This window comes from Lepidochelys kempii, chromosome 1 (assembly GCF_965140285.1).
Source record: "Lepidochelys kempii isolate rLepKem1 chromosome 1, rLepKem1.hap1, whole genome shotgun sequence".
NCBI classification, from domain to species: Eukaryota; Metazoa; Chordata; order Testudines; family Cheloniidae; genus Lepidochelys; species Lepidochelys kempii.
Window position 1 is genome coordinate 198819781 of NC_136380.1, and position 16661 is coordinate 198836441.

Sequence of the window (16661 nt, forward strand, 5' to 3'; positions counted from 1 at the left end):
TAGCAGACTCAGTCAGATGATGTACTAATTCTTTTGTATCCATAGTTAATCATGGATGCAAAATTGCACCAATACAGTTGAGGACCAGGCAGAGGCCCTTTTACAAGATGGCCCTGGCTTCTTCAATAACTTCTCTCTGCAGAATAACTTTTGGTCCTGTAGAAGTAACAGGATTCATTACTGCATCTTACTGTAAATAGGGTAGTACTGTTTGTTTAAACACATAGAAGCCAAGGAGTGCTGGAAACATGCACATTTTTATATTGGCATATGGAAAAACTCATAGCCCAATTTTTCAGAGGTGTGAAGCGCCCACAGCTCCCTCTAAATGAACACTTACCTCATTTCCAGGGGGGAGTGAAGAAGGCAGCAGAGAAGACGGAGGTTGTGGGCTAAGAACAACACAGAGAGCAGCCGTTCTTGGGGACGTTGGTGTGCAGGGTTAATTTTTTACCTGGTGGAGTTCTAATAAACACACAAGTTTAAAAACAAAAACCAAAGCCCTCCCATGCCTTGGTTCTAGACCTCGCCACTTCCGGAGAGGACAGGGACATCCTGATGCTGGCCCTTGCAGTGTCACAGGCACAGTTATGTATTCTTCCACATTTTCCAACTTAACACTGAGCAGACGTGTAACCCTAACATCACATTAGGGAAAGTTGTTGTATGTTCATGTCCTTGTTTGCCTCTATCCTCATCCTAAATAGGAGAGAGAAAAAAGGAGACATTCAGAATAATCAGGCTAGAGGAGCTTAAAAGGCTCTCTCCTGAAGAACTGCTAAACTCTGCCAAAGCATAATGAGCCTAGTACAGTCTGGTTTCACAGTCTAAACTGCCTATAGACAAAGTTTTCTACATCAGAAACTTACTACGTAGATATTGCCTGCAATACAAAGTAGTAGCCTAGCTCTCAAAGTTGACAAAAATTTCTAACGTGCAAGCATCAAACTGAGCTTTTCAAACCCTTTTGTAACCCCATTACGTTTGTTCTTTTTGTAAACAATGTAAGGGCTGAGCCTTCAGTAAGTCTGAAAATATCAGCTTGTAAAGTTCAGCTATTCAAGTTACGTGAGCAAAAAAGCTTTTAAAATGTACTTCAAATGGAGAGATGATTATCCCCCACCCCTTTGTATAACTTTAAAAGGGCAGAACAGAAATTTGCCAGGCTTTCTCACACCCTTCATCTCTGGGCTGAGGTGAAGCATGGAAACATTCAGCCCAAAAGGTGAACTTCTCTGTAAGGTAGTCAGAGCTGACAATGGGGTTATAATGAAAGCCCTGATGTAACCATAACTGCAGTATCAGAGGGGTAGCCGTGTTAGTCTGGATCTGTAAAAGCGGCAGAGTCCTGTGACTAACAGACGTATTGGAGCATAAGCTTTCATGGGTGAATACCCACTTCGTCAGATGCATGACTCTTTGCTGCAGAACTGCATTGGAGCTCCTGGCCTTGCCATGGTGTTAGTCGGTATTTCCTCTCAAATACATCTGGTGGTCTTTAAAGTAGATAAGCTAAGAAATATTCAGCTCAATAGGTAGTTTCTAGAGTTTATTATATTTATTTTGTAAAACTTCTGTTTGTGTGTGAGGGTCCCTCCTTTACTCAGCCTCTAATAAAACTCGTGTAGCTAAGCAGAATAAGGGTGTGTGTGCAGAGCACTTTCAGTAATCTTCCTACTTCTTGTCTTGTTTAATTTTTGTTTCCTTCAGATAAGGAAAGAAACAATTGACCTTCTGGAGATGGGAATTATAAAGCTGTGCAGAGAAGATTCTGTGAAGCTGGGACTCTTTTAATGGTGTAACTAACATGGATGCAATTTACAGCTGTAGTAGGCAACTGTTCAATGGCTGACTGGATTCAGTTCTTCCATTTCTGAGATGCTGTGTATTACAATGTTTGTCAGCTTCTGGCCCTCTTATAATAAAGCAAAGGTTTGCATGTAGATTCTGTACCAGGGATGGTTATTGCCTGAACAGTATGATACTGAAATTAGATGTATGCTGCATATAAAACAGTAGGTGTGCATTCTCCACTACCCTTAGGACACTGAGGATGAGTGCGCCTATCCTGAATGATTCCCACAGCCAAACTCTGCTTCTGCCCCCCCCCTTCACTCTTCCAAAAGGACACCTTCAATCCCCATCTAGGAGTGATAGAAGACAGCCCATTCCAGTTCTGGGCACCTCTGGCCCAGAAATTCCCAACCCTCACTGCTGCAACTTCCTAGCATGCAGAAGGCATCTGGCCATTACAGAGACCAGTCCAGAGTTAGTCAAGAAGTTTTAGCTCCTTTAGTACCTTATGTAGCTACCCCCACAGTGTGTTGATGAGTTAGAGCTCTCTTGTCCTCCACAAACCCTGTCACTACATTATATCATAAAGATGTGTGCTGGAAAATAACAGTGGCTCATGCTAGGGCAGGAAACTTCTTAAGACAGAAAAATTACTATGATACCTACAGCATAAAAATGGTCTAATCTTGCAACTCTCACTCCTGTGGGTGATCCCACCAACTATAGCGTTGCTATTGTCATGAGATAGAAGCTGTAGGACATGAGCATATCTGGGTTGGTGATACACTTGCTTTTTGGGTACACATCCTGGTTCATGTTTTTGCTTAATGAGCCTCACTTTATGGCACATTCACCCACCCCAGCAATCAACATTATTCAGTATCACAAGCGAGAAGTTGTAAACTTCACCCAGTATTTATTCAGGTTATAACATAGGATGATTTGACCACAGTGAGGTTGGAGGGGTCACAAAGTGTCAAAACCAGAGACCCATGCAAGGGCTTAGATCAGAGGTGGGCAGACTACAGCCCGCAGGACCATCCTGCCTGGACCCTGAGCTCCTGGCCTGGGAGGCTAGCCCCTGACGCCTCCCCCGCTGTTTCCCCTCCCACGCAGCCATGCTGCAGCGCAGGCAGTGGGGCTGCAAGCTCCTGCTGCTCTGAGCGGCATGGTAAGGGGGCCATGGCAGCACGCGTGGCGGTGTGGGGGTTGGGTAGGGAGTCTGGGGGGCAGTCAGGGGACAGGGGGCGGTTGCATGGGGCAGAGGTTCTGGGGTGGTCAGGGGGCAGGGAACAGGGGGGGTTGGATAGGGCGTGGGAGTCCTGGGTGGGCCTGTTGCGGGGCAGGGTATAGATAGGTTGGGGCAGTCAGGGGACAAGGAGCAGCCGGGGTTGGATGGGTCGGGGGTTGTGAGGGGAACAGTCAGGGGGCGGAAATTGGGAGGGGGCAAATAGGGGGTGGGGGCAGGGACCAGGTTGGTTGTGGAGGCACAGCCTTCCCTACACAGCCCTCCGTACAGTTTCGCACCCCGATGTGGCCCTCAGGCCAAAAAGTTTGCTCATCCCTGACTTAGATGTTAGAAAGAGACGATTGTAATGGGGGAGATCTGAAAGACTGCTCTCCACCTGGCAACACAGGCAGGTCAGAGTGGCCCATCTCAGAGACATTTCCCTGTCTATTTAGTGCTCTTTTCAGGGTCTGATTCTGTCAGCAATAGAAAGAGTCTCGGGGAGCATTTCGAGGGTTTATTTTGGGTTTGTTTGCTGATTTTTGAACACACAGGTTTGGCAGTTGGGCATCCCAGCCCTGTCAAACTCTCCAGTGTCACTGCTTTGTGTCCATCCTCCAGAGAGCCTGACAGAGAGAGACAGCACTTCCTGACTAGTAGATTTTACCTTGCTAGCCATCTGTTTCTGCTGTCCAAGATTAAAATTCACTTCTCAAAGGAAGCAATAGAACTACTGCAATTAAACAAGCTCTCCCAGCCCAAAAATGTCATTACAAAGCAGCTAAATTCCAACATTCAGCATGGAAAGGCTTAGCAATTCTCCGAGATCACTTTAAACCTTGCTTTGACTCCAGTATAAAGGGTTGATTTGTCAGTAAGGAATGGAATTCCAAAGGAAAGAGAAGAGTTAGGCCTGGTCTACAGTACAAAGTTTTGTCAGCATAGCGTTGGTCAGGTGTGTGAAAAACCACACCACCTAGCCAACATAGCTATGATGGCAAAAACCCCAGTGTAGGTGCAACTATGCTGACAGAAGAGTGCTTCTGTTGACATAGCTAACTTTGTTTGGGGACTGGCAGAAGAACTCCTTCTGTCAGCATATGCTGTGTCTGCACTAGGGGGCTCTGCTGACATAGCTATGCAGGCCCAGGCTTTCTATTGTAGACAAGGCCCTTAGGAAAGAGAGGAGCCAGCGCTTGGGATTTTCCACCACTTGATTTTACTCCGGTTCCTCACTCTGAGCTGACAAAGGCTGTTCATTCTTCTAGAGGGAGAAAAGTGAAACTCCTACCACTCCCTGTCTCTGGAGAGATTCCTGTGATGCAGGGATTTTTGCCTTTGATGTGTAAGGGTGGTTGAATAGTATTCAGCAAATTTTGCCAGTCTTCATCCTGTAATTGATATGTCAAATACTTTCTTGTTGTGTTCTGCCAGCTGGTCAAGTATTACTTGGTGAGTAACCAAGTATATTCACCAGATGTTCTTTTCTGTTATTGAATAAGTTACATTTTTAAATTGCATTAAATGGAAAATTGATTGTATATTTGTTAAATTGTCAGAGTACATAGACAATATTCAGCTGTCATTCCTGCCGGGGGATGAGGGGAAGCAATTTGGGTGCTCATGGCAGCACAGGTATTTTTCACCCTGGCTTGTATGTATAAGGTGATTTTTTCAGAGGGGAGCAGTAGGAGTAACAAAGGACAAATTAGAGGGATTCTGGAAGGTCTCTGACACAAACCAGACATTATTAGAATAACCTTTGCTATCCTTTTGTGGTCACAGGTACTTAACCATTTTATGACCCTAACTGCCACAGGATTTCTTTAATTGCAACTAAGGCAATGACTATTGCATTTGTAACTGGTAGTAGGACTGGAGGTTGACCTTGGTGAGAAAACATGCATAATTAGATGTTAATATCTTTACTAAAAAGCACATGTGCTCTACCGTGTTCTATTATTCCAGTACAATCCAGCTAATATCAGACCAGGAAAGAATAAATCAGATCCACTTGTTAGTTCTTTTTATTCCAAATGGCTATTTGCAGGAGAATAATACTGTTATACCAATAAAATAAAAACCAGCAGGATCTTATTAAAGGGGAAAAGGCAAAATGCCACATTTATTGTGAATACAGAAAGAATCATAGTAAGCAGTTAGTTATAGCTATAACATTCCATTCAATTTCATATTTATTCACACATTCATTCATACACACCACAGAGGTTCTGCAAGGTTGTTATCATAGTTACCAGCCTTAGAGTTGTTCATGCCAAGCCACTGGCCAGGTGGCCTGGACATGAGGAGGGAGCAGAGCCTTGTCAGATGCTCATCTGATGCTCCTGGAAGTTGGTTTGCAGAATCAGACCCCAAAGTTCTCACTTTCTAAAGTCCATTTTTATAGGAATTTCTTCCGATGCCAGTCTATGGGAATTGCTTCATCATGCTGTTGCTGAATCAATCAACAGATAGCACATTCCTGATGGCTCCATGCTGCCAGATGTTATCTTGTTCTTTGGTTCTGCCATCCTTGAGGCTGTTGGGTGGATTCCAGTCTGCCCTCTGGGGGTCCTCTGGCTATTTCCACTTGACGCCTTCTTCAGCCGATGGACACTGGATTCTTAGGCTGGCACCTCCCTGATCATTCAGTTATTATCCACACCAAGCATCCATCCACATACATCCTCTATCTCTATTTTAATCACAATTGTTAACAAAATGAGATGAATACAACAAAAGGGCGGGGAGTCTCTGGGTGCTGTTTCTGTTGTTACAGAGTATTGCTTTGAGTCTCTCTGTGTGTGAGTAGTTGTTGTTACAAAGAATTGCTTTGAGAACAGACTCTGTCTTAGAATGTAGTAATGCAATTAGCACCTTGCAAGTTTCACACATAGAGAGAGAGAAACAGTACCAAAAACCAAGAGACCTCTTAATTAGTAATACCCTGGAATTTAAACTATGGGGAATCAAACTCATTTGTGATTTTAATACAGAACTTCTTTAATATGATCCAACAATACAAACTGTGATACACTGGAAAGTTCAGTTTCATTTTTCCACTGGAAACATTATCTCATAATGTAGATACAATCTACCTGACTCCCTGCAGCCCCTCCTATCTCCTTTCCTGAAACAAGCTTTATTTGCACTCGACTCTCTCTTTGGGTGCAGTTCTACCCTGAAAAGTGGCTTTGCAAAAAGGGTATCATGGGGTGCCATGTTTGTCTCTCAGATCAAAGGTGCTCAGTTTACAAGTAAAAAGAGTTCTTTTCATACTGCAGGCCCTGCAAACTCAGGCAGGAATATGAACTGAAGGAGTGACTTCTCTTTCATCTGAGTCAGTAGTGAGCCAGTGCCACTGACAAATCATGTGATACGTGATGAAGAGGGCAGAATTTGCTGAATACTATTCAACCACCCCTGCACATCAAAGTTAGTGCCTGTTAGTGGGTACTGTGTTGCTGTAGGGACCATCTTTCACATAGACACAAAACTGAAGCCCTGACCACTTGTGGTGAGTAAAAATCCTATAGCCCTTTTCATTAGGTTTATCTGGTTTCCACATTATCAGCAAATAAAGAATTTGCTACTAGAATTTTAGTTAATTTTGATTACTGTGATGTCAGAATACACTTTGCTGTCCCTTGGCTGTGTCTGCTCTATAGAGCAAATAGAGTAAAACATGCTCATTGGACTAGTTAGCAAAATATGGATATCTGTAGTAGGAAACACTCAAGTTGATTGAAAAATGAAACAAAGTTTTGAGTAAACATTTCTGGGTGCTTTTGGCTAAAATTCAAAACTGCCTGTATCTGGATGAGATTTAATAGGAATTTATTTAATCAAACATTAGTGTGATCTGTAAACAAATCCCATTTATAATGCACGTCAGCCAGTGAGTATGAGGGAATATAACTTGGGATACAGCCTGTACTATTTAGCTCTTGTTCTCTCACTGCTCAGTCTCTCCCGTGACCTGCAGCTTCTGTGTTGGTTATGTTGTTGACTAGATTGTGATCAGGTCTAAGGAGAGGTGATATGAAGAGGGTAGGATGATCTTTCCTTTGGGGATCTTGTGCTCTCAGTGCAAAAGGGGGAGGGGTGCACAGTACCAAAGCTAGCACTGGGGAACTCAAAAGGGGCCATACCAACTCTCCAAATGCTGTGCCCTTACAAAGGGCGTTGCAGTCCCTCCCTTGGTAAGTTCTCCCCCAGGGCCTCACACTGGTAGGAGCCCTTCACATTGTCATCCAACACAGCATTCTCTTGTAAAAGCCTTTTTTGCTTTTGATAACACTGCTCCGTTTAGGGTGACTATGGAAATAAAGGGAAGAGAGGGAGTAAGGGACCAAACTGTGTACAGACCTTTCAGGTAGCAGGTAGTGGCCCTGCAAGTGATCAATAGCTCAGAACTTAGTGAAACCTAATAAACTCTTTACAGTAGAACCTCCGAGTTACAAACTGACCAGTCAATCAAATACCTCATTTGGAACCGGAAGTACGCAATCAGGCAACAGCAGAGAGCTAAAAAAGAAAACACAGTACAGTACTGTGTTAAACGTAAACTAATAAAAAATAAAGTGAAAGCAGCATTTTTCTTCAGCACAGTAAAATTTCAAAGCTGTATTAAATCAATGTTCCACTGTAAACTTTTGAAAGAACCATAAGATTTTGTTCAGAGTTACGTTTCAGAGTAACGAACAATCTCCATTCCCGGGGTGTTCGTCACTCTGAGGTTCTACTGTACTAAGTGGTGCAGCAGAAAAAGACTCTTGGTGACTTTCCCAGAGAGTCCGGACTGTCTAGGATGCAGTCCCTATGACTCTGACTAAAGTACACCTGTGGCTGATAGCACCAGCTGATTAAGGTGATTGAGGTCACCAACGGACAGGATGAGCCTGAACAGAGGAAGAAAGGTCTAGTTAATGAGTAATTCCAGGAAGTAACAAAGGTTTATAGAAACAACACAGCCTCCAACATCAGAGAGAGTATTTAAGTTGAGACCAAATCTTAACACCGACACCCTTACCCTTCCCACCCCCAAAACCACACACCCTTCTCCAACGGCAACAGCATGGAAAATAAGAACAGCCAAGGAGCACAGGAGCGTCCCTCCAGATGTCCAGATAACAGTGCATTTAAACAACAGAAACTGCCAGCCTGGAAGCCCAAGCTCACAGCTCCGACTGTCCTCTCCAGCTTGTTTATCATTGGACTCTTCTGCCTTCTCATGGGAATCTGCCTAATATTATCTGCAAGAAGTGTCAAAGAAATCCAGGTTTGTTTTGGGTGGTTTTCTTGGTGAGTGTTGTTAGAGAGCGGCTCATGTTTGGGAGAAAATAACTGTGTGTGTGCTTCAGACCAAAGGGGGGTAGTAACTCTATCATGGATGTACTCCTTTTACCCCAGATGTCAAACGAACCCACAATACCCCATGTGAAAGTGGTCACCATTAAAAAGTCAGCATTTGCTAATCTACCAGATGGTAATATCCGGGACACTGTCTGTCATTTGTCCCTGTGCTTAGGGAAGGAAATAAACTGTGGTGACTTTGGTATTGTTAGGCACTAGAAAAATGTCAATAAATATTTGACAAGCCAGAATCCTAAAACACAAGAGATTCCTCATTTGTTAATGATGGCTGCTGCAGGTCGAGCAGGTTGAATATTAAGGCCAATTTCAAAATCAAAGTATTAAATTCAATCCACTGACTTGTTACCTCCTATTATTTTGTTCTTTATGAATGTTTAGACAGCTAGTATTTGTGTAAATGATCATGAATCTTGACAGTTTCACAATTCTAGCAAAAATTACTAGGCTGATAAATTGTTTTTGAAGTGCATTATCTGTTTTTCTCTAGTTTTGAAAATTTGTCATCCAGTTGGGAAGCAGTACAATACTATGTGTACCAATCACACACCCTGGATAATGAATAGACCAGCAAAAAAAAAAAAAAAAAATTGCTTGGTTTGTGACTGACTTGTGAACAGAAAAGAGGAATAAATCTGCAACTCATAGTATTCACAATGAATAATTCAACCTGTTTTAGCCGTAATTAGGTAATTTGACACCAGTTTTACAGGGGGCGGGGTATGTTAAACACAGAATGATTTACACGAGGTCTCACGGCGAGTCAGTTGGCCAGCAAACGAGGCTCCCAGTTCTCTCTTCAAACCGCTAAACCACATTGCCATTTGTATATACAGCACGCACTAGAATTGACAAGGACAGCTAGATTATTTCTTTGTTTGGCCTGTGGGGTGAAAAAACCAAACAAAATAGTACATGGTGATTTGCGTGGGCCGGTCACCTTACAGGAAAAAAAATGTGGCTTGTTTTTCCATTAGGATAGTCTCAGAGCCCAAACTTTGCCTCTTATATTTTGTAGTCTGAGCGTACACTGTAATGGATAAAAATATAAAAGTAAAAACTAATTATCGGCCCTTATTATAAGTGTTTGCTAAAAGTTATAGTAGGATGGTATTATTTTTCAGTTATTAAATGCACTTGTTTCGGATGAAAGGTGCTAAATAAATGCAAAATATTAAAGAGAGAGAAAATAATGCTATTTCCAACATAGTGTTTGCCCCAGTTACTGTGGACATGCCTCTCACCCCTGCTCCACTCTCTTTGTGCTGCTCAGGTGGCACAAAAAGAGCAGAAACTGTTTTCATCCCCCACACTCCAACTGGGGATTCCCTGGTTTGTTGTTTGTTTGTTTGCCGAGGGTGCCCGGTGCGTGCAGCGGCAGCATAACTGGCTCCTCTAGCAAACCCCCTGCAACTCAGGATTAGAGGGTAGGAATCCACAGCACTCCAGGTATTGTCATCTGGCAGACAGCCCCTGGGGATTGTTACCAGCTGAGTGAATTCAGGTGAGCTCTCAGGGCAATCTAAACTCCTCCCATGCTGGCAGAGAGCCAGCTGGAGAATCAGGGTGCCCCCGTTCAATGGGAGCTGTGGGGGGTCGGTGCCTGGAGGCAAGGGCAGCGCACGGAGCCCTCTGCTCCCCCTCCTAGAGGGGGCCGCAGGGACATGGTGCTGGCCACCGGGGTGGCAATCCCATGGGCTGGATCCAAAGCCCCGATGGGCCAGTTCTGGCCCGCGGGCCGTAGTTTGTCCACCCCAATATAATCTTTGCTTGTTTATTTCTTTGACAGATTAACTATTCGGACATATGTTTGAATTGTTCAAAACTGCGTGAAAACTCCTCTAACTGGGATAAAGAATGCAACTGTTCCGTGCACGTCACACTGCAGGAAAATATGCTGGTAGGTGAAGGTGTGAAACCACCCGCAGACCCCAGCTCCTGTATTTCGGGATGTGTAAGAAGTATAAATTTTGTCCTGTAAAGGACACTAAGCCAGGGCTTTATGTCAGTACCTTTCACAAACCTAACAAACTTTTTTGTCTACATGGTGCCACAGACCAGTCAGTGGGGGCGTGAACTGCGGAGTGCTCTAGCGGTCCCAGGAACACCCTGCAGTACTGCACACCTTCCAAAAAAGTAATAATATGTCACCACTGATATGTACATCACGATTACACCCAAAAGATGTGCCTTTACCCTGCTTGTTACTCATTTTGGCAAATCCCATAAATTAAGCAAGATCAGGCTACATAATACTTAGATTGGAGACCTCCCAGGTGAAAACAGGTGCTGCAAGAAGTGCTGTTGAGTCAAGAGGTGACTTCTTTCTTCTGAATCAGTAGTGAGTCAATGCCCCAGTAGGGACCCAGGGCCACACCCTGGTGTTAGTTGGTACTGTGCAGCAGGGGTAGGACCTTCTTTCAGATGAGACAGAAAACTGAAGCCGCGGCCACTTTTGGTAAGTAAAACTCCTGTAGCTCTTCCCACAACTTTAGAGTTTTTCAGAGTGAAAGGGGCTATAAATGCATTAGACATGAAAATCCTTCAGCCGTAAGAATGTGTCAAGGTTTGAAAACATTTAAAATGGAAAGTAAAAATGTCAGTTTCCCATATTGCATGTACAAACTGGTACTTCTGCTGCTTGTATGAGATCTGGTCTGTAGATTCGAGACTCAACATTTTCAAAAGGGCTAAAGGCTTGTCTACACTGCACTAAAGACAGGCCTATGGGGGTGTGAACTGCAGAATGCTCTAATATGTTGCTCTCTACCTGGCCCATGTAGATCGTGGTGGTGCAAACTAAAAGGTATCGAGTGTGCATTTACGTAATCCTGTGGACTACATCCGTGCAAGGTGTGCAGTACGGCAGGGTGTTCCTGGGACTGCTAGAGCACTCTGCAGTTCACGCCCCCACTGACTGGTCTGTGGCACCATGTAGACAAGCCCCAAGTCTCTCTTCAAAAGGGATTTAGGAGCCAAAAGTGCCTAAGTCTCTTTTGAAAATAGGACATAGGGTCCTAAGTCAGGTAAGCATTTTTGACAATTATACCCTCAATCTACAGCACTCTCAGTGCAGCACCTTTCACAAGTGCTAAATTACTTTACATCTGTTTTTTTTAAATGCTGATAGTTGAATTTAATAATCTTAACATATTTAGAAAACTGGGGGTCCAATCCTGCAACCTTTCCAAATAAAAAAACTGTGACCTCAATGGAACTACTCATGTAGTTCAGCGATGCCAAAGCAATGGGTGGGGAGAATGATGGTATTCTGTCCATGCTCCACCCACAAGCCCAAGGAAAGTGAATGTTTCTGCTAAAATAGTCAGCTGAAATGTAAACAACAAATCCATCAGGCTGCCCCCCTTCCCCCTCTCTCTCCCCCTCCGGGATTTTTTCCCAACAGTTTGTAAAAATGGCCTATTTTGTTTATGCTCTCCTCATCCTATATTATTCTCCTTTGAATTCTAGGGTGATGTTTTTATCTACTATCGTCTACAAAACTTTTATCAGAACCACCGTCGGTATGTCCTCTCCAGAAGTGACTCACAATTGCTGGGTGAAGATGTAAACGTAAGTGTATTCCTTTTTGTTACATCATTAATATTTTCATCGGGTGAGGAAGCTCATAGTGTGTGGTTCTCTGGTTAAAAAGTCGTTTCTGGTACTACACCTGCCTCTGAGTCCTTCTGCGAGTTTTTGTGGTTTTACAACCACATTTACCTTTTTTATTTTAATTTTTTTAATGTTTCTCCTCTGTTGCTGTGTATCCTTAGATCACCGGAGTTTCTCCTGGGTCTCTTGTTGCAACAGAGCCCCTCTATTTCTCCTCCAGGGTAGGCTGTGATTATAAACCAGATGGGCCCAAAAGTGCATAAAAAAAGCCAGAGCTCAATATCTTTATTCCTCAATTTCTTTAAATTTGGAGCACTAGACCTGGCCATCTTATTTGTGGGGAATAGAAAATGTGGTCAGCTGCAAGGGGTAAGCTCCCTTTCTCAACTTTTTAGTGAGTGTTGTCTCCTTCAGGTTAGAAGGCACTGTAAACTTTTCTACTAGCATTTCCCACTTATAACAATTCACAGGGATGTTGCAAAGCTTCGGTATTAAGTACAGAAGCAACGGTCACACATTGTAACTCTGATAAAACAATTTGGTTGTCGTAGAAGCTGTAGCATGTGTGTGCAAACAGGGAAGGAGACTGACTTCAATGCCTGGAAAAGGAGTTTTCATCAGAATGTGCTTTGAGGTCTACAGATCACAAGTGCCGAGAATTATCAGCAATATCATTAGTAGTTGGATTTTATTGGAGGTTTGCTAGCCGTTTTAGACCCAATCTACACGAGTTGGGGACACAGCTACAAGACAGTTGTCCTGGGGAATGGATGGCACCTAGCCATTTTTTTACGCATGTCTTCAATCCATGGTAAAGGCTTAAATAAGTCCAACATTTTAGCAGAGTTTGGGGATGCAGGTAAATGTCCTGTCTACACTGAAAAATGGAACTATGTTGTACCTGGGTCGGGGAATACATCATTGTGAGCTGGTTGTAATTGTTATTTATAATTCTAGTCTAGATTGGCCCTAAGGTCCTCTCTATGATGCAGCCTTTATGTTAAAAAGTGACTAAAAGAGCACTCACCCTTTGAATGCCAGGCCCCTTTAAGAGGTCTCAAATGGAGTACCGACAAACTGCGGCAACCAAAACAATTTGTTTGAACATATCAGCCTGCAGTGTTAAGGCACACCGTTACAACATCACTGTAGCCCAGCTGTGATTATACCATGGACTCCCAGTACCATGCAGATGGAACAAAACCTTTTTATAATCCTGTTAACAGACCTAAGCTGGTCTTTCAGTGTTGCCACCACTCTCTTATATGTAAAATAGGAATATAACAGAAAGAAAGAGACTAGAGAAAACAAATCTCGATAGTTTTCAGTATGTTTAGTTTCCCACATAAACAGTTTCCCCTGAATAGTTAGTTGGTTTTCCCTTTGTGGGGATCTGTCACACAGCAACAGTCTGTGCTGGGAATATGCTCCCAGCAGCTGTGTAGACATACCCCTTCAGTCCACTAGACCACGGCAGATACGCCTCACCCCAGTCTCGTTCTGTTTGGGGCCCATCTCTAATGTGACTGGAAAGCACTGGCAACTCCTAGCACTCTTAGATATTTGGTGGTTTTCTTTTTTGGGTTGTTGGGTTTTTTTGGGGGGTGGGGGTGGGTTTGTTTTTTTTAAAGGGGGGAAATAAGAGTAAAAGATTGACCAAAAAAATGTTGATGAGGAAAAGACATTTCTAATTGTCCATTGACCTTGAGTTCAGATTCAGAACAGCAACTGTGCGCCTTTCACAACCTATCCAAACGGAACTCCAATGGCTCCATGCGGTGCCATTGCCAACAGCATGTTCAATGGTAAGTACCTTCCATGTCGGATTTATTTGCCTGCACAGATGTAACCAATTTAAATATCTCTGTGCCCCTGAGACCTCACAGAGCCCCATCTAAGTGCTGATTCTTGCATGTTCTCTGCATGTCTGATCCTGGCACCTCTGTCTGGCTCTCTCCTATATGGATGTTAAACTGTTCGAAGGTGTGGCCAAAGTGGATGTGGCACCCGACATGCTGCACTGCAGTGACTCCACTTACATTACTAAACTCAGTGAGACTCCATGTGAGTGCAGGAGTCCACCCACATGATCCAGCTGCAGGATTGGGGAACTGAGTATCCTAGAAAAAGAGGGAGACAGTAAATTTATCGCCTGATCCTAGCCTGACAACAGGCTATTGAGTGGGCCTGGAAAACTCAGCTTCCGCTTTCCTAGGGTGACTGGTTTAAAAGTGTGGCACATTCTTGAAATGGAGAATCTGATCTCGGCTTGGTCTACACAAACAGTTACACTGTCTTAACTAAAGTTGTGTTTCTAAACTGATGCAAACCCCTCTATGGACGTACTTACATTGGTTTAATAATCCTGGCTTATAGTGATTTAACTTGTCAGTCAATTTACATGTGCAAGCTAAACTGCTATAACCAGTTTTAAGTCAGCATAAGGCCAGGTCTGCACGTCAATGGCTTTTGTACAAGCACAACTACATTGATTACAGAATCTAATCTTTTTTTAACCAATATAGTTATACTGATACGGCAACTCTAGTATGGATGCAGCTGTACTAATATAGCTTCTCCGCTTCTCACAGCTTCAGTGTGTAGACACAGCCTCGCTCTCATGAAGACAAATCAAAATGTTTCTTCAAGACATGGACTCCTTGGGTTATATCTTTACTGCAAAAGAAAAAGTGCATTTATACAGCAAGATAACTTCCTCCCTGTAAAATCCTGGTAGAGACAAGGCACGAGTAGTTTTTACCTCGATGTTACTAGCTGAGGTCAACTCTAAACCCCTCACCTGGAGTTTTCCTCAATAAATACAATGAGCTAAAAAACTGCCTGTCCCTTGTCTCCACCAGGATTTTACAGGGAGAAAGCTATCCTGACATTGTTCTCAGAAGCTACCAAGTTATCTTTGGCAAGCTAATTAATAAAGAACTACAGTTTTCAGGTTTTAAAAAAATAAACCAGTTTAAGGTTGTAGCTACTTGTCACATTATCTTTCCATATTTTCTCAACATAGACAAAGATGCACATTCTGTTCCATGAAAATGAAGGGGTGGTGCATGACTCTAGTACACTTTCCCTTAGATTCTTTTTGGATGTTGGAAAAGATGATTCAAGGAAATTGCTGGTAACAAGCTACAAAGGCTCGTCACTCTATAGCAGCTTCAATTAAGGAGTCTTCTTCATATATCTTTGACATTTGATTTTTGCATATTATAGAACCTGCTTCAGAAATGCAAGTGGAGACTTCAAGCAAGTAGGATCACATTCACTTCAGTTACACTACCTAACAAAATCCAAGGCAGGGGTAAATAGGAGAGTAAGCCTGCTCATAGATTGTAACTATCATTCCTTCGCTAGCTCCTCAAAAAACAAACAAACAAAAAGCTTCAGGTGACACAATCCCAAGAATTTGATCACAGAGGAATCAAGGAATGTAAATGAAATACAGCTGTAGATATTCTGTCATGGTGACGCAAGGAGAATTTTCAGTAGGGATATGCAAAAGGAACAGGAGTATTTGTGGCACCTTAGAGACTAACCAATTTATTTGATCCTAAGCTTTCGTGAGCTACAGCGCACTTCATCGGATGTTACGCTCAAATAAATTGGTTAGTCTCTAAGGTGCCACAAGTCCTCCTTTTCTTTTTGCGAATACAGACTAACACGGCTGCTACTCTGAAACCTGTCATTAAGTAGGGAAACGGTCAGCTTTTAAAACTTCCAAGGGTGCTCTTACTCAGGAAATTTGAATGGTCCTTTACTTGTGAGGCACGCAGAATGTGTACATGATGAAGTAATGATAAAACCCTCTCTCGGTCTTTTCTTTCTGTTTGTTCACAAGACTCTCTCCTCTCTCTCTCTCTTTCTCTCTGTTTAAGGTTTCAGTTGGTCATGTTGACTACTGGAGTGACCATTGGAAGTTGCAGACCTGTTAATAACATGTATTACTTTGGATCTCCCTGCAGATTCTATTCAACTTTCTTACTATCTTAACTCATACACTGCTATCCAAGTCCCATTGTTGAAGACTGGAAATAGTTGGTGGTCAGATAAAAATGTGAAATTTCGGAATCCAACATCATACAATCTCTCTTCTGCATTTGCAGGTAAGAATGATTCCACTACCCTGCCTTATTATAAAAGTCTTCCTTCTGTTTGTGGAAGTCTCCTGAGACATGCACAATTTCTGGGAGACGGGTCTATGTGTTCTTCCCGATGGCAGGTAACTTGTCCAGAGGAAGCACTGTGAGAGCAACTTCACGAGATCTTCTCCAACTTTTCAATGGGGAACTATGCCACATTTAGAGAGGAGACTGGGATGCTATGAAGAGAAAAAGATGTTCTAGAATGTCAGGAGAGTGAAGCCCCACTACTTTCCGCACCATCCTCACCCACTAAAGGTCTTGGGCAAAAGGAGTTAACCAAGTGGAATCACCTATTTGTTCCATCTTTAAATGTATATTCATTAGCACTGTTTTGTTATTACTATTAGTTTGTATTGCAGTAGAATATAGTAGCCCCAGTCATGGACCCAGGACTCCATGGTGGTAGGTCCTGTACAAACACAGAACAACAAAACAGTCCCTGTCCCTTAAGAAGTAACCATCTAAGTAGTTTCAATATTCTTCTTCTTCTTCTA

At 43.0% G+C, this 16661-nt stretch overlaps 2 protein-coding genes across 12 annotated transcripts in view; both read left to right on the forward strand.

Moving 5' to 3' along the window:
- Positions 1 to 1943, forward strand: part of CMSS1 (cms1 ribosomal small subunit homolog) — a 364144-nt gene extending 362201 nt beyond the window's left edge. For all 8 annotated transcript variants that reach the window (XM_073307651.1, XM_073307688.1, XM_073307703.2 and 5 more), the window contains one exon: positions 1711 to 1943. In XM_073307651.1, the coding sequence (XP_073163752.1) occupies positions 1711 to 1794 (84 nt within the window). In that variant the 3' untranslated portion in view covers positions 1795 to 1943. The remainder of the gene's footprint in view (positions 1 to 1710) is intronic.
- Positions 1944 to 7928: 5985 nt separating this feature from the next.
- LOC140896185 (uncharacterized) overlaps positions 7929 to 16661 on the forward strand; it is a 41850-nt gene continuing 33117 nt past the window's right edge. For 2 of the 4 annotated variants that reach the window (XR_012154460.2, XM_073307532.2), the window contains exons 1-5: positions 7929 to 8303; positions 10185 to 10295; positions 11867 to 11968; positions 13725 to 13815; positions 15988 to 16128. Coding sequence is in view for 3 of the 4 variants with exons in the window: in XM_073307532.2 (XP_073163633.2) it covers positions 8100 to 8303; positions 10185 to 10295; positions 11867 to 11968; positions 13725 to 13815; positions 15988 to 16128 (649 nt within the window). In the remaining variant the exon portion in view is untranslated. Of the gene's footprint in view, positions 8304 to 8885; positions 9085 to 10184; positions 10296 to 10468; positions 10532 to 11866; positions 11969 to 13724; positions 13816 to 15987; positions 16129 to 16661 lie in introns of those variants that run through there. The other 2 variants (XM_073307546.2, XM_073307557.2) reach the window with 2 other exon arrangements.